Source organism: Procambarus clarkii, chromosome 64 (genome assembly GCF_040958095.1).
Source record: "Procambarus clarkii isolate CNS0578487 chromosome 64, FALCON_Pclarkii_2.0, whole genome shotgun sequence".
Taxonomy (NCBI): domain Eukaryota; kingdom Metazoa; phylum Arthropoda; class Malacostraca; order Decapoda; family Cambaridae; genus Procambarus; species Procambarus clarkii.
Window position 1 is genome coordinate 27,225,951 of NC_091213.1, and position 26,244 is coordinate 27,252,194.

At 45.6% G+C, this 26,244-nt stretch overlaps 1 protein-coding gene across 1 annotated transcript in view; it reads left to right on the forward strand.

Annotated features, from left to right (window-relative positions):
* The first annotated feature begins 10,125 nt into the window (after positions 1 to 10,125).
* The window catches only part of LOC138354815 (serine-aspartate repeat-containing protein I-like), a 52,951-nt gene continuing 36,832 nt past the window's right edge, over positions 10,126 to 26,244 (forward strand). The window contains exons 1-2 of the mRNA XM_069309314.1: positions 10,126 to 10,240; positions 15,847 to 16,107. Coding sequence (XP_069165415.1) covers positions 10,126 to 10,240; positions 15,847 to 16,107 — 376 coding nt within the window. The remainder of the gene's footprint in view (positions 10,241 to 15,846; positions 16,108 to 26,244) is intronic.

The following is a 26,244-nucleotide window of genomic DNA, read 5'->3' on the forward strand; positions in this document are numbered from 1 at the left end:
CAGTTGCTGGAAGGCTTCTGTGCTGGCTAGGGTTTGAGTCTCCTGGTGGGAAAGTGTTCTAAAGTTGTACACTTCACTCTCGTGTTTAGGAGAGTTGTGCCTTAAGCATAGACACTGTGTCTTCCCATATTAACAGGGACTTGATGAAATTAACGTCTAAATGACCCCTCACTTGCTCTAGTGCTCTTGGGAGGTGGTGATCTTTGGTGTATTTAAATACTCCGAAATTACCATCTCTTTTAAGGGTCTGAGCTGGTGGTGGAGCGGGTTAAGGCGTACCTGTTATGCCAGTTGCTGGAAGGCTTCTGTGCTGGCTAGGGTTCGAGTCTCCTGGTGGGAAAGTGTTCTAAAGTTGTACACTTCACTCTCGTGTTTAGGAGAGTTGTGCCTTAAGCATAGACACTGTGTCTTCCCATATTAACAGGGACTTGATGAAATTAACGTCTAAATGACCCCTCACTTGCTCTAGTGCTCTTGGGAGGTGGTGATCTTTGGTGTATTTAAATACTCCGAAATTACCATCTCTTTTAAGGGTCTGAGCTGGTGGTGGAGCGGGTTAAGGCGTACCTGTTATGCCAGTTGCTGGAAGGCTTCTGTGCTGGCTAGGGTTCGAGTCTCCTGGTGGGAAAGTGTTCTAAAGTTGTACACTTCACTCTCGTGTTTAGGAGAGTTGTGCCTTATATATATATATATATATATATATATATATATATATATATATATATATATATATATATATATATATATATATATATATATATATATATATATATATATATATATATATATATATATATATAATTACTGCTGACATATTTAGCCTACAGCTTTCACACGTAAATGGGAACATTAAGAAGATCTTGCACTCCTCAAATCACATGGGTGAGTGATTTATCACTCCCACAGGCCGATAAACACTCCCAACAAGAATTACATTATTTGACAGAGTGACGGCTGTCACTCCCGACAGCCTCGTCACTCACCACAATTCTACCAAAATTACGTTAACACTGCAGCCACAATATATACATATATATAAATCACACTTGTCACGGCCCTGGGAACACAACAAGAAAATAATCAATCTGGTATCACTCCACAATAATCCATTGCCAGGAATCTCTGACATTACACACTGACACTAACCTGAGCGCTCAGTACTGCAATTCCACACCTGCAAGATTACACATGGAATAATATCACAATTCTACCTACCAGAATGGAAGAATAAATATTCTAATGTAAATGTGTTCCTGTGTGTACCAAACACACACACACACACACACTTGTACGTCTGTGTACACCAAACCAAGTCCCACTGGACTGACAAGATGTCAACAAGGGTGATACTTTCGCTCGCCCACACTTCACTATCACCTTTGTTGGTGCTGTTAGTGACAATGCGACAGAACACCTGACTTTGAATTCACGCTTTAGAGAATAATGAATCACCAGAATAAACACATCAGTACTTACGCATTTATACAGCCGGCCTCACACACACAATTACCATACGTCAGGCACTGCTGGCGGGTGGCTGGCCCCTGGCGGTGGAGGCTAGGCGGAGCTGGTAGCTCACGTGGTATCGCACATACAAGATGACTTGACGCGTCTTTCGAACCCTTCCACACACACACACGGCCGGTTCGCACCCTCGACCCACCGGTGAAGCGGAACGTTCTTACCCGGTGATGCGCACAACATATAGCGTCCTACACAAACATTGGAAATCTGCCCTAAAACATTGACACGATTTTTTCCGTTCCCATCGACTGCTACAGAGCACTAGCATCAGTTAGAACGTCTATAATCACTGGTATGGGGACCCACGAGTCTGTTACTGCTCGTATGCAAATTACCCATGATCCAAGATTTCTCTCACTCGTTCCCTATCTATCTACCCCTAGACGATGACTCCAGCTGGATTCTGTCTGTGCAGCTGGCGGTCTTGGTGGAGGCGGCAGTGGAGGAGCTTAGGGGACAGTCACCACGACGTCGTCTTGCCCAATTTGGCCAAATAGGGAAGAGAGAGACGTCAGGCTATGGTGGTGATTGGAGCAGAATGATGCCTTGAAGGAGGAACACCGGCGATTCCTGCATCCTCCTCGAAAGAGCCAATGAGAGGAAGGCACACAACAGCCTACCCCTCTCAACCTATCAGAGACGGTGTAGCATGGCCCTGGGGCAACCTAAAGTTGGCTGACTCCCCAGATGTTTCCTTAAGATGGCGGCTGTTGCCATAACGACAATGCTGGAGCTGGCGGGAGGCCCATGCTCGTGCTACCCTAGCGAGGGTAACATTTCTTAAATGCTGATGACTGGGGCTCACACATGAGCCTGTTATGAATTAGTTACTTGTAATGGGGAGTATGGAGTATTAATGAGAAGGGCCAATAGCTAAAATTAAGGTGTATAAAAAAAAGTGGAATAGATAGGCCTGACCCCCCCAAGGAACATACGTTCCTGTTAATGCTTCAAGGTTTTAGAAACAGATCTGTTGTCTAGTATACAATCGTCTACACCACTTTAACATGATTAATGGATACACCTCAAAAACTAACATATTTATTAAGCCCTCAAACAACCCCCCATATACATTACTATAATAACAACACTTTACCACACTATCTAACGTTAACTACCTTGGTCCACTTAGGCAGGATACAAGGCTTACACTTGGACAACACTAGGGTAAAGTCTACTTGAAGAGAGGCACATGAAAGGCTTGAAGCAGCCTGGGGTAGCTAAGCCTCACGTGGTACTCTAGTCACAACACAAACACTTAGGGATGCCCAAAACACTGCCTTATACTACACAATACTTATAAATCACACACACACCTAGCTAGTAGCACGCTACCTTAATACTAGTTAACTTATATGAGAAATACCTCAGCATGGGGTAAAGGAAGAGAGGAGTAGGAAGAGGAGGAGACAGAGCCACACAGGAGAGGTGTTGACCCAAGCACAGTAGTCCAGAGAAAGAAGGAAGCAGCCTCTCCGCTCCCTTACTCTAATTGCTGCCGGCTGGATACTCAGCTAATCGAACAGCAGCCATCGTTCCAAGTTTACTCAGACATACTTTACTAATTACTTAAATAATTTCTAAACATAGCTGATAACTAGTTGAATATTTAATAATCAACAAGCCCAGAGTCTTAATGCTCTGTGAGAAACAAGATTCGTCTTACATCTGGCAAGGAAGACAGGAACAAAAACGCATCAGCAGTCCTATCAATTAATGTAAAGTAATAATTTAGAGCTCAATTTGACCTCTGGTTTCCAACTAAGGAACCCAGGGTCGTAACAGAGCTCAAACTCAAGATGTTTCGGGTACTGGTTACCTAACTTAAGTCCGCGCACTTAACAAGTGCACTTAGCAAGTGTACTGGCTTCCACAGGCAGAAGAGCACCATTGTAAGTGAGCTGGTGAACCATTCCTTCACAGCAACAAGATACTTTCTATGCCAACATGTCAAGGGGCCCACTAGAATGAGAAGGAATGATGAACCAGCCAGTCTTGATTTGGTGTTCACTCTGAACGAGTCAGACATAAGGGAAGTCAAATCAGAACCTCCTCCCTCATAGGCATGTGTGACCACAGTGTCCTAACATTTGAGTATCTGGTCGAAGCAGGATTAACCCATCCAAGGAATGGACCGCAAAGTAAAAGGCTGGAATACCAAAGGGAAAACTATGATGAGATAAGAACATTTCAAACAGGAGAACCATGGGAGACAGAATTCAGTGAAAAGTCTGTACAAGGCATGATGGACTACATCACCTAGAAGTGTCAGGAGGCAGAAAACAGGTTTATCCCGGCCCAGAGAAGGGAAGGGAACTATCAGGGGAAAGCGCCAAGCCATTACAACTATATAGCACTGGGAAGGGGTCAGGATAAGGATTTGGGATGAGACGGGTTCCGTAGTTCAATCAGGCATGTACGGCAAGCAAGGCAGCTAATCACAAGGGCATGGAGAAACTATAGAAATAACAGGGCACCAGAGACTATAAAGAGATGACAGTGCGCCATAAATGGGTACATCAGTGAGGAGAGAAGCAGAGAGGCACTTTGAAAATGACAGCAAATAAAGCCAAGACCCCAAAAAATTGCTATACAGCCACATCAGGAGGAAAACAACCGTGAAAGAGCAGGTGGTGAAACTGAAAAAGGGAGATGTGTACACAGAGAATGACAAAGAGGTGTGTGCATGAAGAACTCAACAAGATTCCAGGAGGTCTTCACAATAGAGCAAGGAGAAGTCCCTGAACTAAAATAAGTGGCGAGAAACCAAGCAAACTTGGAAGATATTGAAATTACCTGTGATGAGGTTAGGAGGTATCTGCTTGCTCTAGAAGTGACTAAGGCTGTTGAAACTGATGGAATCTCTCCATAGTTGTTAAAATAGGGGGCTGAAGCAATGTGTGTGCTACTATCTATGGTGTATAACAAGTCACTGGAAACGGGAGACCTACCAGAGAACTGATGACGCTAAAATTATGAAAATGATTAACACAGAGGAGGACAGCAAGCGGCTAAAGGATGAACTGGAGAGACTGAAGAAATGGTCCAACAAATAGCTACTAGAGTATAACTCGAGCAAGTGCAAAATGATGACGATAAGTGTAGGGAGCAGGAGGCCAAAGACGAGGTACCATCTGGGAGAAGAAATCCTTCAGTAGTCAGGACGAGATACAGATCTGGGGGTTGGTATCACACCAGACCTGTCCCCTGAAGCCCACATCAAAAGGATAACATCAGTGGCGTATGCAAGGCAAGCGCACATAAGAAATGTCTTCAGCAACTTGTGTAAGGAATCATTCAGAACCTTGAATACTTGATATGTCAGACCAATACTGGAATATGCGGCTCCAGCTTGGAGTTCACATCTAGTCAAACATAAAACGAAGTTAGAAAAGGTTCAGAGGTATGCCACCAGGCTTGTCCCCAAGCTGAGAGAATGGGCTTTGAAAAAGGATTACTGGAACTGAACCTCACTACACCGGAAGACAGAAGAGTTAGAAGAGAAATGATCACCACCTACAAATTTCTCAGAGGAATTGACAGGGGTAGATAAAGATAAACGGCTTAACATGTGTGGTACGCAAACAGGGCAACACAGAGGGAAACTTGAGTACCCAAATGAGCCACAGGGACGTTAGAAAAAACTTATTCAGTGTCAGAGTAGTTAACAGGTGGAATGCATTAGGCAATGATGTGGTGGAGGCTGACCCCATACACAGTTTCAAATGTAGATATGATAGAGCCCAGTAGGCTCCGGAATCTATTCACCAGTTGATTGACAGTCGAGAGGCAAGACCAAAGCATCAGAGCTCAACCCCCGCAAGCACAACTAGGTGAGTATATCTCCAGGAAGCAGCCCGTAGCAGCTGTCTAGATCCCAGGTACCTAGTTACTGATAGGTGAACAGGTTCATTAATTGAAAGAACTTCTGCCCATTTGTTTCTGCCTTGGCCGGGAATCGAACCAGGGCCTCTAAGACTACGACCCTCGAGCGCTGTCCACTCATCCGCGCCGGCCTCGTAAGAAATGTGTAGGGAGCTATGTGTAGCGGGAGAGAGGGAGTGTGTGCAGGTGGAGATGGGTTATCTTGAGATGATTTCGTGGGTTAGTGTTCCCGCGGCCCGGTCCTCGACCAGGCCTCCACCCCCAGGAAGCAGCCCGTAGCAGCTAACTTTTTTTTTTTTTTTTTTTTGCAGGGGTATTCCTGCGCGGGTCCCTAAGCCTCTGGCTGGCCCACTAATGCATCTCTCTAACTCCCAGGTACCTATTTACTGCTAGGTAACAGGGGCATGAGGGTGAAAAAAGATTTTTCCCATTTGTCTCCGCCTCCACTGGGGATCGAACCCGGAACCTCAGGACTACGAATCCGAAGCGCTGTGCACCCAGCTGTCAGGAGCCCAATGGGGAACAGACATTTGCCCTAACATACAAAATAAGGGGAACTAAAATGCACCAACTTAAGCCACACATCTACCCTAACCTAACCAACCTACGCATAGAAAACGTGGCTATTTGAGTCGCACATTTTCATAGCACCCAATATTGTGTACGTCGGAGACCACAGGTGCATTAGTTGAAGGGACGGGTTGGCTGCACGCTGTGCGAGATGCTCCAGACCCGAAGACCTGGAGTGAGGGAAGGACTCCACTCCCGAGGACCTGGAGTGAGAGAAGGACTCCACACCCGAGGACCTGGAGTGAGAGAAGGACTCCACACCCGAGGACCTGGAGTGAGAGAAGGACTCCACACCCGAGGACCTGGAGTGAGAGAAGGACTCCACACCCGAGGACCTGGAGTGAGAGAAGGACTCCAATCGAGAGGACTGGAGTGAGAGAAGGACTCCACACCCGAGGACCTGGAGTGAGAGAAGGACTCCAATCGAGAGGACTGGAGTGAAAGGGAGTGAAAGTGAGAGAGACCTGGAAGGCGAGAGTGAGGATACCTGGAAGAAACAGTGACTAGGGAAATGGTTTATTGTTTTATTAAATTAACGACATCTCTTCACTGGAATGGGTTGGATCGTGTCAGGAATGGTGGAGAATTGTCCGCTATCTGAGCTGGACCTTCTGGCCATCAGGCTTCCAGCGACGGCTGGACCTTCTGGCCATCAGGCTTCCAGCGACGGCTGGACCTTCTGGCCATCAGGCTTCCAGCGACGGCTGGACCTTCTGGCCATCAGGCTTCCAGCGACGGCTGGACCTTCTGGCCATCAGGCTTCCAGCGACGGCTGGACCTTCTGGCCATCAGGCTTCCAGCGACGGCTGGACCTTCTGGCCATCAGGCTTCCAGCGACGGCTGGACCTTCTGGCCATCAGGCTTCCAGCGACGGCTGGACCTTCTGGCCATCAGGCTTCCAGCGACGGCTGGACCTTCTGGCCATCAGGCTTCCAGCGACGGCTGGACCTTCTGGCCATCAGGCTTCCAGCGACGGCTGGACCTTCTGGCCATCAGGCTTCCAGCGACGGCTGGACCTTCTGGCCATCAGGCTTCCAGCAACGGCTGGACCTTCTGGCCATCAGACTTCCAGCAACGGCTGGACCTTCTGGCCATCAGGCTTCCTGCGACGGCTGGACCTTCTGGCCATCAGACTTCCAGCGACGGCTGGACCTTCTGGCCATCAGGCTTCCAGCGACGGCTGGACCTTCTGGCCATCAGGCTTCCAGCGACGGCTGGACCTTCTGGCCATCAGGCTTCCAGCGACGGCTGGACCTTCTGGCCATCAGGCTTCCAGCGACGGCTGGACCTTCTGGCCATCAGGCTTCCAGCGACGGCTGGACCTTCTGGCAATTAGGCTTGCAGCAACGGCTGGACCTTCTAACCATCAGGCTTCCAGCAACGGCTGGACCTTCTGGCCATCAGGCTTCCAGCAACGGCTGGACCTTCTGGCCATCAGGCTTCCAGCGACGGCTGGACCTTCTGGCAATCAAGTTTCCAGCAACGGCTGGACCTTCTGGCAATTAGGCTTCCAGCAACGGCTGGACCTTCTAACCATCATGCTTCCAGCAACGGCTGGACCTTCTGGCCATCAGGCTTCCAGCGACGGCTGGACCTTCTGGCCATCAGGCTTCCAGCAACGGCTGGACCTTCTGGCCATCAGACTTCCAGCAACGGCTGGACCTTCTGGCCATCAGGCTTCCTGCGACGGCTGGACCTTCTGGCCATCAGACTTCCAGCGACGGCTGGACCTTCTGGCCATCAGGCTTCCAGCGACGGCTGGACCTTCTGGCCATCAGGCCTCCAGCAACGGCTGGACCTTCTGGCCATCAGGCCTCCAGCAACGGCTGGACCTTCTGGCCATCAGGCCTCCAGCAACGGCTGGACCTTCTGGACATCAGGACTCCAGCGACGGCTGGACCTTCTTGCCATCAGGCTTCCAGCAACGGCTGGACCTTCTGGCCATTAGGCCTCCAGCAACGGCTAGACCTTCTGGCCATCAGACCTCCAGGAACGGCTGGACCGCGTTTCAAGCCTGGTCCACATAGGGGCTCCCATGACAGCTCTCATAGCATTGTTTTGCTACTTCAAACTTTTTCCACTGTTGTTGTGATAGGCTTGTGAGTGCAGGTGCTGCATAGTCGAACACTGAGCTAACTGCCTCTATATAATATGTGTGAAGGACTTCCAGGCTGGCTCCTCCAGAGAGGGAGTTTAGTAACCTGAGGATTACCGTCTAGACCGCATTTCTCTCTCTCAAATAAGTGACCTCAACATTAAAATGTATTTGTGTGTCCAGGATTATTCTTAGATACTGATAAGTGTCAACCCATTCAATTGGTTGACCCCGTACTTTGAGTTGGATGTTGAGCTTCACTATTTTTATGGGTAGTCTTTTGTCTTGGTGGGGTTGAGTTTGATATTAATCTGCTTTGCCTCTTCACTGATGAAGTCTAGGCATTTGGGTGCAAGGCGCGCCGCTTCCCTTCCTTTTATGATGATGACAAAGTCGTCCGCGTAGTTTAGCAGCCTGCAGTGTTTTGAGAGTTTCAGCCTCATTATTCTTTTCATTCAACAGTTGAAGAGTACGGGGAGAGGGGAGAATGCCTCCTTGCAGTGTACCATTTCATGTCTTTTGTGTTCAGACTCTGTGCCTCGAAGTTTCACTCTTGCTTCTCTGTTTATGAGACAGTTTTTGGTCCAGGAGAGCAGGTTGACTTTGACCTCTTTGTCATTAGCAGTGACAAAGAGAATACTTAAACAAATATCTAATGAAAATCTCACCGACCTAACAAATTCACAAAGACCTGAAAGTTGTAGCATTAAATATTATGATAGATATCGTGAGGAAGCATTCACATATGGGACTAATAGAACAAGAACCCGGCAATGTGATGTTATAGTGGCCAGAATACGCCTGGGATATAGACGTTTCTGGCAGCTTTCTCAAAACCCAAATGTCGAGTACACAATGTGTCAACTTTGTGAAAGAGAAAACATGCACTCTCTTGAACATTATATTGTAGAATGTCCCATACTGATTGACTTTCGCCCTCCTGGGCTAAGGTATGCTGAACTCTGTAATTACTATATGAGTACTGGAACACTTGATGATATATTGGACTTGTATCCAAGATTGACCATGTAATATATCATTTATTCAATGTATATATATGATGTAACTATATAACCTGAGCTTGTAAAAGCACCTTCATCACCTTCAGTGATTAAGTGCTTAATTGCACACTAGTTTCTTTATCAGCTATCTCACCCTGTCAGAGTAAATGAGACAGATGTATGTGAATGCATGTGTGTATATATGTATGTATATGTATGAGTATAAAGTATATATGGAAGCTGATCAGAATTACATTTCACCTTTGTGAATGTACATTAATGACACTATGTAAAAGACACATCAAACACTTTATGTAGGGCATACGTAAATCTGTGTATCTATGTATTTACGTATGTAGGTTAGCTTAGCATTTTAAAAGCACCGAATCACCTTCTGTGGTCGAGTGTTCAATAAACCCTTGAACTCTATGTTTAACATTTCTCTAACCCTGTCCATGGAGGACAGAAGAAAATGTATATATGCTGGTTAGCATTGTAAATGTGTGGCCACGTCTGTGGTAGAAAATAATAATAATAAAAAAAAACCTCTTTGTCAACGAGGCAGCAAAGAATAGCTGGGGCAATAGCCAGATAGGTTTGGAGAGAAGGCTTTTTTCAAAGGCTTTCTCGAGGTCGAGGAATATCAGTATTCCTGGTCTGTCTTTCAGGTGGCCTAACAGAAGGGGAAGGGAACTATCAGAGGGAAAGCGCCAAGCCATTACGACTATATAGCACTTGGAAGGGGTCAGGATAAGGATATGGGATGGGACGGGGGAAAGAATGGTGCTCAACCGAGGGCTAACAGAGTGGAAATACATTCCACTGTACCAACCCCTTTTCTATAGACTTATATGTTATAGTGCAGTTTAGGGATTTTCCAGGTTTCTAATAATTTTATAGGTTATTTTGTCGTCTACAGGGAGTTTAATCTTAGGAGTTTTTCTTATTCTGAATGATCTTATCCAGTGTGAAAGGGGTGTTAGTGTCAGAGTCTTTTGCACTTGCTATTAAGATTATATGCCACCTTTCTTTCTCTAATCGTGTCTGGACATGCTAGTACATCTGGTGGATGCTGATTACTGGCTAATTCATCTGGATGTTGATTACTGGTGTCAGTTCCCGAATGAACACAGCCTCAAGCGCATGAAGCCTCCTACGATCATTGGTGCGTGTGATAGAAAGATACGACAATACTAGTACTACTAATTATGATAGTACAGCTGAAGTTTGAATATCGGAAAATTTACTTTTATTTTCTCAAATCAGTGGATAAATCAGTGAATGCTACTATAAGATAAAATTGTAAGTTGTGTTAAAAGTAAAAAAAGTAACCCATTTGCTTCGTATTTGTGTGAAAGTGTTTCTTTTCCGTTGGTATGTGGAGCTGTGGGAAGTGTGATGGTTGCATTTAACTTACGTGTTTATAGGGTAGTGGCGTAAATATGAATATGAGAAATATTCTGTTAATTTTCACATCATCAATGACTAGCATTGAATATTACTGCAAGTAAAAACAATTGACTTGAATCTTTTTTGTCAATATTTTTATAGGGTTAGCCGGCATCCAGTGCCAAAAATCGTGGTATTGGTCTGAATGTCACCCTGGGGAAGCTGTTCCCTTTTGAATTCTGACAACCCCGACCAGCCAATGTTCATCCCTGAAGAAGGGACACCTAGGGTGATACCTCATTACCCTGGCTGTGATTCATACGTCAGGATGTGAGCAGCCGCGTCCAACAGCCTGGTTGACTAGTCCAGCAACGAGGTGACCTGGTCGAGGACCGAGCCGCAGGGGACGTTGAGCCACGAAGTCATTGCAAGGTATCCCGTACCTCACACCTTTCCTTCTCACAATTTGAGAGTCCTCAGTGTTCAGAGGTCCAAGTGGCCTCCAAGTGCTGACTCACTTGGAGGCCCGAATGTTTGGCCTCCAACCAACTGACAGACAGACAAACATATATTCTCTCTTATAGTATAGATGAACCTGTCACTGAGGCATATTAACACTTCGCGAAGGTTAATATATATTATCCAGTGATAGTGTCACATTAACCTCAAGCAGTGTTTACCTGAGTGCTTACCTAACATTAACGATGGAGAGTGTGGTCTAGTTATATACATACCTCCTAGTACCCATTTCATTCCAAGTCCAACCTGGTTTTCTGTGTGAACACATTGAATTCTTATATTCTACAGGAATCCTCTCCTCAACATCACAGACAATGTCCACATTAGCGGTCTAATGCTATATGTTTAGCTAATTAAAGTCTCACCGCTTTAATTACAAAATAAAAGTTGTTAAGGATGTATACATTTCAACCACAACTAAAATAATTTGCAAGAATCACTTACAAATAAAGCTTCTATATCTATATATCAATTAAGTGCCAACCGATAATGCAGTGTCCGAGCTACTTATCCCCTGGACCCCGAGCATGTTTGTATGAGGAATAATGAGTGGAGGCGCGGCAGCCTACACGGACTAGGGACTCCTGAACTTGCCCTTGGCAGTCCTCACCAGAGTTTGGAGGAGATGGGAGGGGGAGGGGGAGGGGGGGAGGGGGGTGGGGGAGGGAGACAAAGGCAGGGAAAGTAGGAACAATAAAAAAGGTTATCTCTATTGTTTAGCTTTAAATGGCAGTGAAAGAATTAAGCTGTGTGTTCCTCACATGAGTAGCGGTGAGAGTACACGTTTCGGGAATCGTGGAGGCAGTATGAGAGAGCAAAGCAAATGTTTATCATTCTTACCGTCTAATTAACTTGTATCTGTTGGCGAAAAGTCACATGAAATAAAATATAGCGTAAATTATCTCGGGATATTGTTAAACATCGTTGACATTTCCCTTCTTTTTGTTGTATTAATGTTCATATTGCTGACGTTATCACTGGCAACGTCTTCACACATGCAGGAGAAGGAGAGATTAGTTGAATTAGTAACTTTTTTTTTTGGGGGGGGGGACCAATTTCAGTCAATTTATTTTTTTCCAAGATGAGCAATAGTTGTATTTAAGATTATTGAATTAAGTTATTCCACATTAGTTTGATGTTAAGCTAAAAGAACGATAGTTAGATCAGTCATCTATGTTCCATCTATGTTACAACATTTGGAATTCATTCGTAACACTTGAAATCCTGAACCACTGTCCTGAGAGGTGCCTGGCGCCGCTCAGGTGACGGAGGCACCATCATCATCATCACTATAACCATCTTATATTATCTTGAGATGATATCGGGGCTTAGCGTCCCTGCGGCCCGGTCCTTGACCAGGCCTCTATTTTGTTGCATACTCCCAGGAAGCAGCCCGTAGCAGCTGTCTAACTCCCAGGTACCTACTTACTACTAGGTAACATGGGTATCAGGGTGAAAGAAACTCACTCTAACACTCTTCTCTACACACTATCTTCATCACTGTAACACTCTTCACTACACACTATCTTCATCACTGTAACACTCTTCACTACACATCACCTTCATCACTGTAACCATCTTCACTACACATCACCTTCATCACTGTAACCATCTTCACTACACATCATCTTCATCACTGTAACACTCTTCACTACCCAAGCACTGTCATCATCGCTCCCGTTCCTCTCCTTCACCGTTGCCTTTATCATCACCATCTTCCCTACATTTCCCATACATCCTTACCCCTTCACCACCTCCCTTACTCTTCATCACTCTCTTTACCCCTCACCCCCCTTCCCTACCCTTCATTAAATTTCCTATCCTTCACCTCCTTTCTTACCCTTCATCATGCCCCACCTCTTCCCTTCACCACCATGCCTACCCTTCACCACCATGCCTTCTCTTCCCTTCCTGACTCTTCACCACCTTCAATACCCTTCCCCACCAGCCCTCCCCTTCACCTTCCTTACTCTTCACCACCATCCCTACCCTTCACCACCATCCCTACTCTTCAACACCATCTCTACCCTTCTCCCCTATCCCTCCCCATCGCCAAATTTCTTACCCTTCACCGCCTTCCTTACTCTGCATCACCATCTCTACCCTTCACCACCATCGCAACCCTTCACCATTTGGGAATAATGATGTCTGACGATCTAACGTTTAGGGAGCATAACCAAGCAAATATTGCTTCACTCACATCTATCCTCCCTACCCGCCTCCTTAGAGCACGCCTCTATCCTCCCTACCCGCCTCTATAGAGCACGCCTCTATCCTTCCTACCCGCCTCCTTAGAGCACGCCTCTATCCTCCCTATCCGCCTCCTTAGAGCACGCCTCTATCCTCCCTATCCGCCTCCTTAGAGCACGCCTCTATCCTCCCTATCCGCCTCCTTAGAGCTCACTTCTTTCCTCCCTACCAGCCTCCTTAGAGCACGCCTCTATCCTCCCTACCAGCCTCCTTAGAGCTCACTTCTTTCCTCCCTACCAGCCTCCTTAGAGCACACATCTATCCTCCCTACCAGCCTCCTTAGAGCACACATCTATCCTCCCTACCAGCCTCCTTAGAGCACACATCTATCCTCCCTACCCGCCTCCATAGAGTACTCATCTATCCTACCTACCCGCCTCCTTAGAGTACTCATCTATCCTCCCTACCCGTCTCCATAGAGCACGCCTCTATCCTCCCTATCCGCCTCCATAGAGCACGCCTCTATCCTCCCTACCCGCCTCCTTAGAGCACGCCTCTATCCTCCCTACCAGCCTCCTTAGAGCACGCCTCCATCCTCCCTATCCGCCTCCATAGAGCACGCCTCAATCCTCCCTACCCGCCTCCTTAGAGCACGCCTCTATTTTCCTATTCTATTATTGTTATATAACTCGTATATTGTGGTTATATACCTAGCTTGTAAGTCCTAAATTGTGAAGATGTTCTTGTCATGTTTGTAATGTAAATGTCCTGATGCCTACCTGCTCACTCCACTTATCTGAATTACAGCGAAAGAATTTATCGTCTCACACCCCGGCATAGTATTAGTAGCAGTCTTTCCCGTTCCCTTTGTTTCTCCTGTTCACAACCTTCTAGATGTCTGGTTAGATTGTTTGTTACTCGAGACTTAAGTGATCCATTCACTCATACACTAACACATTGTTAGTGTATGGCTTAGAATAAGCCATAACATAGCTAACATAAGCTAACATAAGAACGGTCTTTAGAAACTTGTGTAAGGAATCTTTCAGAACATTATATACCACATATGTCAGACCAATCCTGGAGTATGCGGCTCCAGCATGGAGTCCATATCTAGTCAAGCATAAGACTAAACCGGAAAAGGTTCAAAGGTTTGCCACCAGACTAGTACCAGAACTGAGGGGTATGAGCTACGAGGAGAGACTACGGGAATTATACCTCACGTCACTGGGACACAGAAGAGTTAGTGGGGACATGATCACCATATACAAGATTCTCAGAGGAATTGATAGGGTAGATAAAGACAGACTTTAACATAAGGGGCACACGCACTAGGGGACACAGGTGGAAATTGAGTGCCCAAATGAGCCATAGAGACCTTAGAATTTTTTTTTAGTGTCAGAGTAGTTGACAAATGGAATGCATTAGGCAGTGATGTAGTGGAGGCTGACTCCCTACACAGTTTCAAGTGTTGATATGATAGAGCCCAATAGGCTCAGGAACCTGTACATCAGTTGATTGACAGTGTAGACCTCTGTCGTGATGCTGGCAACAGACGCCGGAGCCAATCAGAGAAGAGTATGGAATGGCGGGAAGATCTAGGTAGTTCTGATTCCTCGAGCGGTGATGACGTCACATCATTCACGAGGGCCATGATTGGCCAGCTTCCAGCATCCGGGCAGAACTACTCCAAGCTGGAGGTGACCATCTCAAGGGCTGTGAGATACGTCCCTTTGTCCCGATGGTCCTAAGTGTTATTATTATCCTCACACTGGTGAGGCTAATACCAGGTACCGGATCTCTGGGGAATTGTTGGTGTTCAGAGGGTTTATTTTCCGTCAGCCAGAAGGATTTACAACACAAACTGACGGTCCCGGAGAAGCCAGAGACCGACCAGTGTGTCGGCCCCAGAGTCTAGCGGTATTAAGGTCACTAAGTAAGGAGACATCTGCAACATTCAGGAAGAAATTGTTGAGTAAACAGCTTAGGACAAAGACTGCATCACGTGTAACAATTTAAGGGGTAAGACTGTGCAATATGTGAGTATGATTGGAGAAGTGATTGTCCAATCATGCGTGGAACAATCACGTACGAAATATACAGTTAGTGTGAAAAGCTTTTGGCACAGAGCGAACGAGGGGAGGTTTCGCTAGAGGCGGATGGATGTGTTAAATAAACCAACCTCCTCCGGCAGTAGTGTGTGTGTGTTCCTGGACTCACTCACCGCGCGCCACCAACAGAAAACAGGATTCAGTGAATGAGTAGAGCGCCATAGTGTTGTGGAGGAGTGTAGGGGTGTTAATGGTACCTCAGTATAGAGACTGTGAGAGATTGTTGCACGTTATGCATGAGCTCTTATGGTCGTATCTCAGTGATCGATCAGCTTGCATTGTTGCAATTCCTAACTGCTGGAGTTAACTTCATCAAGAGACACTGAACTAGATTTCTCAATACCAATATAGCTTCATTCTCAGATAACCTAAGGAATCTTATCATAAATAACAATCTCAACAAAAATCACATTCTAGGAGGTGTATATGTAAAGTCATTATTTTTTGATGATTGTAATCAGAAAAACCAAAATGTGTAATCATTGTATTGTTACATGAAGAGTTAAATTCAAGTGATCATTATTATGGTACACAAGTGTCCTTAACTTCTATACCATAATAGGTGATAGAGAAGATCGTGAGAAAAAAACTAGTACTATAACTCATCTGGAGAGAAGGGACTTCGTGACAACTCATCAACATGGGTTCAGGGAAAGTAAATCTTGCCTCACTGACTTAAAAGAATTCTACGATCAGGTGACAAAGATTAAGCAAGAAAGAGAAGGATGGGCCGACTGCATTTTCTTGGACTGTTGGAAAGCCTTTGACACAGTACCACATAAGAGGCTGGTGCATAAGCTGGAGAAAAAAGTAGGAGAAAATGGTAAGGTGCTCCAGTGGAAAATGGGGGTACCTAAGCAATATGAAGCCTTACAGGCTATTCATGCCCGTGCCACCTTTTTGGTGGCTTAATCTTTATCAATCAATCAATCAATAGGAAGCAGAACATTACAGTGAGAGGTCAGACCTCAGATTGGCGGGAAGTCACCAGTGGAGTCCCACAGGGTTCTGTACTCGGTCCTATCCTATTTCTGGTATACGTAAATGATCTCCCAGAGGGTATAGACTCATTCCTCTCAATGTTTGCTGACGATGCCAAAATTCTGAGAAGGATTCAGACAGAGAGGAGAGCATGAGACTTCAAGAAGACCTGGACAAACTGAAAGAATGGTCCAACAAATGGTTGTTTGAGTTTAACCGAAGCAAATGTAATATAAATAAGATTGGTGTAGGAAAAAGGAGGCCAGATACAGGGTATCATATGGAAGATGAAATTTATCAATAATGAAAGAGAAGGACTTGGGGGTTGATATCACGCCAGACCTGTCCCCTGCAGCCCATATCAAAAGCATAATATCAGCGGCATATGCCAGGTTGGCCAACATAAGAACGGCCTTTTGAAACTTGTGTAAGGAATCATTCAGAACTTTGTAGACCACATATGTCAGACCAATCCTGGAGTATGCTGCTCCAGCATGGAGTCTATATCCAGTCAAGCATAAGACTAAACTGGAAAAGGTTCAAAGGTTTGCCACCAGACTACTACCCGAACAGAGGGGCATGAGCTACGAGGAGAGACTATGGGAATTAAACCTCATTTCGCTGGAAGATAGAAGAGTTTGTGGGGACATGATTACCACACACAAGATTCTCAAAGGAATTAGTTGGGTAGATAAATACAGACTTTAATACAAGGGGGCACATGCACTAGGGAACACAGGTGGAAATTGAGTGCCCAAATGAGCCAAAGAGACATTAGAATTTTATTTTAGTGTCAGACTAGTGGAATTGACAAATGGAATGCATGAGGCAGTGATGTGATGGAGGCTGACTCCATACACAGTTTCAAGTGTTGATATGATAGAGTCCAATAGGCTCAGGAACCTGTACACCAGTTGATTGACAGTTGAGAGGCGGGACCAAAGAGCTAGAGCTCCACCTCGCAAGCACAACTAGGTGCTTGTGCATCATCTGAGCGCTGGAGGTTGAGTCACCTGGCTGACCTCCACAGTCTACCTGCCGTCTGAACCATCTACGACAGCTGGGAATGAGCGTGTCAGGTGTGAGTGAAGTACTCATTCCCGGGTTATTTATAAAGTATTGTGCACATAATTTTGATGATTAGTAATCGCCCAATCTCGGATTATCAGAGTTTATCTCGCAACGAGCGTCTCTGTGGTGGGGTCTAAAGAGATTGTGAAGGTGTTAATCTGTTAGTTGTCAGCTCTTAACCTTCCTCGACCTGTCACTAGTGGAGTGACAGGTGACATGTGTGTGTGTAATTACTATATAAACACAAATGAGACATAGGTTGTTAACATCTGTTTACAGGACTTGTTGAAAGAGAAATAGGTTATGACGGTCGTCTTAGTGACCCGCACGTAAGTGGTGTGGTTATGACGGTCGTCTTAGTGACCCGTACGTAAGTGGTGTGGTTATGAGGGTCGTCTTAGTGACCCGCACGTAAGTGGTGTGGTTATGACGGTCGTCTTAGTGACCCGCACGTAAGTGGTGTGGTTATGACAGTCGTCTTAGTGACCCGCACGTAAGTGGTGTGGTTATGACGGTCGTCTTAGTGACCCGCACGTAAGTGGTGTGGTTATGACGGTCGTCTTAGTGACCCGCACGTAAGTGGTGTGGTTATGAGGGTCGTCTTAGTGACCCGCACGTAAGTGGTGTGGTTATGACGGTCGTCTTAGTGACCCGCACGTAAGTGGTGTGATTATGACGGTCGTCTTAGTGACCCGCACGTAAGTGGTGTGGTTATGACGGTCGTCTTAGTGACCCGCACGTAAGTGGTGTGGTTATGACGGTCGTCTTAGTGACCCGCACGTAAGTGGTGTGGTTATAACAGTCGTCTTAGTGACCCGCACGTAAGTGGTGTGGTTATGACAGTCGTCTTAGTGACCCGCACGTAAGTGGTGTGGTTATAACAGTCGTCTTAGTGACCCGCACGTAAGTGGTGTGGTTATGACGGTCGTCTTAGTGACCCGCACGTAAGTGGTGGGATTAGCAGTTGTCTCTGCGACAAGTAATATTATTCTCATGTGTGTGTGTTTATGGTGTTAAGTAACACCTTGTTAGCGGCTTGCCTGTGTGATAAGCGATAATTAATTATTAGATTAAATATTGAAAAGTCATTAACGTAATTCGTAAAGTTATAATTGTATTTGATTGTCAGCTGTCTGGTTGACAGTCTAATTAAAGTAAAGAGTTATTGTTAAGAATTGTTAATTGTTTAGTGACAGCGATTAGCGTAATTGTCTTTGATTGATGACTGTCTGTGTGAGTGATTATTGAGATTGGTGTTAATTAATTAACGTAAATTAATTGAGTAATTCATTTGATTCATTGTAATTTAATGTCTCTGTGACTTTATTTAAGTAAAGTAATTACATGTATTGTTGTTATTGTGGCGATTGTCTTAGTGACAATGTTGTGTTTCATTAACATGTGTATCAGGCGATGAGTCACAATAATGTGGCTTAAGTAAGTTGGCCAGACTACACACAAGAAGGTGAAGGGACGACGATGTTTCGATCCGTCCTGGACCATTCTCAAGTTGATCGACTTGAGAATGGTCCAGAACGGATCGAAACGTCGTCGTCCCTTCACCTTCTAGTGTGTGGTCTGGTCAAATTAACATGTGTTAATGTATTGTGTTTGTGAAGTGTTTTGATATTTGCCATGAGTGTTAATGTTAGTGTTCAGGTTAATTCCCTATTGTTCATAACCCGTCCAGTGGGTCTGAGACTGTGTCTCTTGACACCTGTCAGAGCGGCGGATCTAGAGACCAACTGTCAAGGGTGTTTTGACAGCTATTGAAGTGACACTCCTGAGTTAACGTAAGCGTGGGCGGCTGTGTATTATTCAAAAGTGTGTTGAATAAATTAATTTATTTTGTTATGCAGGCCTTTAATGTCATTCCTCATTCTGCACTACTGTCGGCCTTATTCATCTTGTTACATAAACAATAACCTTGAGTTGGCTCGGTTTCTAGTCCCTAACTCCAATCACTGAATAATATAAATTCGGTGTGAGAACCCATTCACTACCTGCTAGACTTGCTTGCAAGCATGTTGCAGAGTGAACGACGCAAGTGAGGAAGGTCTGGTATTTATTGTGGAAGTGAAGACCACCCCTGGCTTTCACCTCCATCTGAGGTACTTGATCTCTGGCTTTTGCTCACGTCTCCTATGTGTATTTAACTAGTAGTATTTCACCTTCTGGTGCCAGCGCAGTGATAGGTTGTGTGGTAGAATTGGTTATTACACATTTTACGCTCAAGGTCATCTAAGTGTGTATGAGAGTGTATATCTCACATCCGACGCCCAAGGCAAGGGGCTAAGATGTATATTATACTCTCACCTTCCAGATTTGTTAATTTTACATCTGGCTTCCCTACCTGGAGGCTGTGTGTCTGTAGTAAGCCACCCGGAAGTATAATTTCACATCTGGCACCAAACGTGGGGCTAAGTAACTTAAGCTCATCAGCAACAGTAAAGCCTCATAGTCAGATGTATATTCTCACAGAGTGCCAGTTACAACTCCCACTTCTTGAAGCGTATAACAAAGTTCAAGTTATGATCATGAGGTATGATCTTCCCCTCTGGCCAACAGTGCTGAAAAACATAAACCAAAAGGGAAACTACCGGTAATTATCTGAACGACTGACTGAGACTGAGAACAACAAATTGGTCATCGAATCTACGAGGAAAAGTGACCCAAACTGGCATGGAAGAACCAGAACCTGAGGGAAAACACTTGAACATTGTACCTACTGGAGCCGCACGAAGGCTGGGAAGACTGTCTCAGTGCCAAGGTTGGGCAGAGTTGGAGGGACCCAAGAGGGAAGTAGTGCACGATTTTTTTACCTGAATTATAAGCTGGATAAAAAGAACAAAAATCACATTAATGAGATGTATCAATGAGAAAGTAAGTAAGAACCATGAGTAGGATTCGATCCTATGATCTGGGTACTGCCAAGCACACGCTTTATACCACTACCCCTTGACATGGAACAAAGCAATGCAACCTCCGCACTCTAAGTGTCATGAGGCTTTAATTGAAGCCAAGTCAGGGTTTTCACCCATTGTCTCCCCATACAATCTGGGTACAGTGGCCTAAGGTACTAACCTAGTTGAGCTTACAGGGGTTGAACTCAGGCTCTTTGGTCCTGCCTCTCAACTGTCTATCAACTGGTGTACAGATTCCTGAGCCTAATGGGCTCTATCATATCTACATTTGAAGCTGTGTACGGAGTCAGCCTCCACCACATCGTAACTACTTAAAGGTGTGTGCTTCATCGTACCCAGAGCAGAGGTTCAATCCTCCTCATGGCTCCTACTGAATTTCTCAATGATACATTCATTGTGCATTCACAGAGAAGCGTCGGTGGTGAACTCCTACATCAGATTGCATTGCTTCTACCATGTGGCGCCCCGTCATGGCTCATACTGATTTTCTCCTAGATTCAATAGTACTTAAGTAGTTGGGGCACAAGTATACCAGTCCTTTAATAGCTAAAAGGTGGAAGTCGCGAGCTGAGGTTCGATAACCACTAGCACAGAGAGACCGTTGTACTGTTGGGTACGACCACACACACCAGCATTACTGCCTAGTCCAGGGCTGACAGCCTCCAACAATCAGCATAAAACACAACTAATCTTTTAATTCTCGTTGGCGTATTGCTGAACAAAAATACTTCTCCTCCCCCCCCCCCCTACACCCCACCCCTTTGTGCCAATAAAACCCTCCATCCATCAAGCACACTCACATTAGAGTTTTGTCTGAAACTAAAAAAATATTGTTGTCAGGATGGTTATTTTTTCCTGATGTTTTGGCTACATTAATTTCCACCGATTCATTCATTACCGAAGCACTAGCAATAATTGGTCGTTAATGGCTGGGTAATGAATATGTGCTCTTGCCAGTCTTCAGTTGGGAAAAATATGGCCCAAGTAAATTAAAGATTTATGTTCTATTAACATGGAAATAACGAGTTATATATACGGAGGCTCCCGGACGAGAGCTGGGCAGCTTTGTCAAGTCCGAAAATTGCGTTTTCTGGTTGGGTTGTCTAATTATTTTGGTTGCTATTCTTACTGATTTGATTTGTTTTATATTTGTTAATGGGTCTGAATTCCTTTTATGCATATATTGTCTAATTCAGTATATTTATCGATATTGCTAAGGTGTGGTGGTGTGACTTTGGAAATGGACGGAGCATAGGAGTGAGGAACATGGCCACTGGAGATGGAGGATCACAAGTTGTGTGGGGTCGCTGGAGGAGGTGAAGCAGGCACCCACGTCGGGCTCTCAGCGGCGTCAGGGCGGCTCTCTGTAAGATAAAGTTCGTTAATCTTAATTTACCAACCATAAATTTCCCGTGAGACAGTAGAGTATGTGTGTGTGTGAGTGCGTTTGGGTTCCAGCGGCCATTTTGTGTACAGAGACGCAACAGATCTGCGACATTTGTGAGATCAACCTTCAATATGCGTCCCCAGCATGGAACCTTTACCTGAACAAAAGACAAGAACAAACTAGAAACGTTGCATACATAACCAACGAGACTCGTTCCAGAGTTGAGGAAATTAAGCTATAAGGAAAGACTGATAGAACTGGACCTTACTACACTGAAGGATAAGAAAGCTAGGGGGACATGATAACAACATATAAGATTTTATCTCATATAACATTCGAAGGGAAATTGGCAAAGTAGACAAACCATCGTTGTTCTAAACTATGAACAACAGAACAAGGCGCCATAGATGGAAAATGGAGACACAAATGAGTCATAGAAACATCAGGAAGAATTTGTTCAGTGTTCGAACTGTCAATAAACGGAATAGTTTGGACGCAGAAGTCGGTGAAGCTAATTCGATTCAAAATTTTAAACGTATAAATGATAAAAGCGTGAGAAATGAGTTCTAAGCATTAATGCATTAATCATTAATCTAAGAACGTTTGGAAGGAGGGACCAGGAGCCTAACTCGACCCCACTACAAGCACATCTAGGTGAGTACATAGAATAACTAGTATAAACTTCACTATCATCACACTATTACATAGAAAAGCCTAATATCCAGAGGGTCACCCAGTAAGGTTAGCAGACTCCTAGACGATGCCTCGGCTATAGAAACTTGTACAGTAAAATGCAGATATAAATGTGACAGTGTAAACTCAGTAGAGTACTGTACTTATCTTATCTCACTATGTATGGGGTATGGGGTCCATTACTGTCGATAGGTGGGGCATGGGGTCCACCACCGCCCACAGGATGGGTATGGGGTTCACTACCCCCACAGGATGGGTATGGGTCCACTACCGCCCACATGATGGGCATGAGGTCCACTTCCGCCCACAGGATGGGTATGGGGTCCACTACCACCCACAGGATGGATATGGGGTCCACTACCGCCACAGGATGGGTATGGGGTTCACTACCCCCCACAGGATGGGTAAGGGTCCACTACCGCCCACAGGATGGGAATGGGGTCCACTACCACCCACAGAATGGGTATGGAGTCCACTACCACCCACAGGATGGGTATGGGGCTCACTACCCCACACAGGATGGGTATGGGTCCACTACCGCCCACAGGATGGGTATGGGGTCCATTACCGCCCACAGGATAAGTATGGGGTTCACTACCCCCCACAGGATGGGTATGGGTCACCTACCGCCCACAGGATGGGAAGTGGTACACTACCACCCACAGAATGGTTATTGAATCCACTGCCACCCACAGGATGGATATGGGATCCTCTACCACCCACAGGATGGGTATGGGGTACACTACCACCCACAGGATGGGTATGGGATTCACTACCACCCACAGGATGGGTATGGGGGTCCACTACCACCCACAGGATGGGTATGGGGGTCCACTACCACACAACAATGAGACAGTCTGGTCTCACCAACAATGAGACAGTCTGGTCTCACCAACAGTGAGACAGTTTGGTCTCACCAACAGTGAGACAGTCTGGTCTCACCAACAATGAGACAGTTTGGTCTCACCAACAATGATACAGTCTGGTCTCACCAACAATATGACAGTCTGGTCTCACCAACAGTGAGACAGTCTAGTCTCTCCAAAAATGAGACAGTCTGGTCTCACCAACAATGAGACAGTCTGGTCTCACCAACAATAAGACAGTCTGGTCTCACCAACAATAAGACCATCTAGTCTCACCAACAATGAGCCAGTCTGGTCTCACCAACAATGAGACAGTCTGGTCTCACCAACAATGAGACAGTCTAGTCTCACCAACAATGAGCCAGTCTGGTCTCATCAACAATGAGACAGTCTGGTCTCACCAACAATGAGACAGTCTGGTCTTACCAACAATGAGAGAGTCTGGTCTCACCAACAATGAGACAGTCTTGTCTCACCAACAATGAGAGAGTCTTGTCTCACCAACAATGAGAGAGTCTGGTCTCACCAACAATGAGACACTCTTGTCTCACCAACAATGAGACAGTCTTGTCTCACCAACAATGAGACAGTCTGGTCTCACCAACAATGAGACACTCTTGTCTCACCAACAATGAGACAGTCTTGTCTCACCAACAATGAGACAGTCTGGTCTCACCAACAATGAGACAGTTTGGTCTCACCAACAGTGAGAGAGTCTGGTCTCACCAACAATGAGACAGTCTGGCCTCACCAACAATGAGAGAGTCTGGTCTCACCAACAATGAGACAGTCTGGTCTCACCAACAATGAGAGAGTCTGGTCTCACCAACAATGAGAGAATCTGGTCTCACCAACAGTGAGACAGTCTGGTCTCACCAACAATGAGACAGTCTGGTCTCACCAACAATGAGACAGTCTGGTCTTACCAACAATGAGACAGTTTGGTCTCACCAACAGTGAGACAGTCTGGTCTCACCAACAATGAGACAGTCTGGTCTCACCAACAATGAGACAGTCTGGTCTCACCAACAATGAGAGAGTCTGGTCTCACCAACAATGAGACAGTCTGGTCTCACCAACAATGAGACAGTTTGGTCTCACCAACAGTGAGATAGTCTGGTCTCACCAACAATAAGAGAGTCTGGTCTCACCAACAATGAGACAGTCTGGTCTCACCAACAATGAGACAGTACAGTCTCACCAAAAATGTGACAGTCTGGCCTCACCAACAATGAGACAGTCTGGTCTCACCAACAATGTGACAGTACAGTCTCACCAAAAATGTGACAGTCTGGCCTCACCAACAATGAGACAGTCTGGTCTCACCAACAATGAGACAGTCTGGTCTCACCAACAATGAGACAGTCTGGTCTCACCAACAATAAGACAGTCTGGCCTCACCAACAATGAGAGAGTCTGGTCTCACCAACAATGAGACAGTCTGGTCTTACCAACAATGAGACAGTTTGGTCTCACCAACAATGAGACAGTTTGGTCTCACCAACAGTGAGACAGTCTGGTCTCACCAACAATGAGACAGTCTGGTCTCACCAACAATGAGACAGTTTGGTCTCACCAACAGTGAGACAGTCTGGTCTCACCAACAATGAGACAGTCTGGTCTCACCAACAATGTGACAGTACAGTCTCACCAAAAATGTGACAGTCTGGTCTCACCAACAATGAGACAGTCTGGTCTCACCAAAAATAAGACAGTCTGGTCTCACCAACAATAAGACAGTCTAGTCTCACCAACAATGAGACAGTCTGGCCTCACCAACAATGAGAGAGTCTGGTCTCACCAACAATGAGACAGTCTGGTCTCACCAACAATAAAAGAGTCTTGTCTCACCAACAATGAGACAGTCTGGTCTCACCAACAATGAGACAGTTTGGTCTTACCAACAATGAGACTGTCTGGTCTCACCAACAATGAGAAAGTCTGGTCTCACCAACAATGAGACAGTCTGGTCTCACCAACAATGAGAGAGTTTGGTCTCACCAACAGTGAGACAGTCTGGTCTCACCAACAATGAGACAGTCTGGTCTCACCAACAATGAGACAGTCTGGTCTCACCAACAATGAGACAGTCTGGTCTCACCAACAATGAGACAGTCTGGTCTCACCAAAAATGTGACAGTCTGGCCTCACCAACAATGAGAGAGTCTGGTCTCACCAACAATGAGACAGTCTGGTCTCACCAACAATAAGACAGTCTAGTCTCACCAACAATGAGCCAGTCTGGTCTCACCAACAATGAGACAGTCTGGTCTCACTAACAATGAGAAAGTCTGGTCTCACCAACAATGAGACAGTTTGGTCTCACCAACAGTGAGAAAGTCTGGTCTCACCAACAATGAGACAGTCTGGTCTCACCAACAATAAGACCATCTAGTCTCACCAACAATGAGCCAGTCTGGTCTCACCAACAATGAGACAGTCTGGTCTCACCAACAATGAGACAGTCTGGTCTCACCAACAATGAGACACTCTTGTCTCACCAACAATGAGACAGTCTTGTCTCACCAACAATGAGACAGTCTGGTCTCACCAACAATGAGACAGTTTGGTCTCACCAACAGTGAGAGAGTCTGGTCTCACCAACAATGAGACAGTCTGGCCTCACCAACAATGAGAGAGTCTGGTCTCACCAACAATGAGACAGTCTGGTCTCACCAACAATGAGAGAGTCTGGTCTCACCAACAATGAGAGAATCTGGTCTCACCAACAGTGAGACAGTCTGGTCTCACCAACAATGAGACAGTCTGGTCTCACCAACAATGAGACAGTCTGGTCTTACCAACAATGAGACAGTTTGGTCTCACCAACAGTGAGACAGTCTGGTCTCACCAACAATGAGACAGTCTGGTCTCACCAACAATGAGACAGTCTGGTCTCACCAACAATGAGAGAGTCTGGTCTCACCAACAATGAGACAGTCTGGTCTCACCAACAATGAGACAGTTTGGTCTCACCAACAGTGAGATAGTCTGGTCTCACCAACAATAAGAGAGTCTGGTCTCACCAACAATGAGAC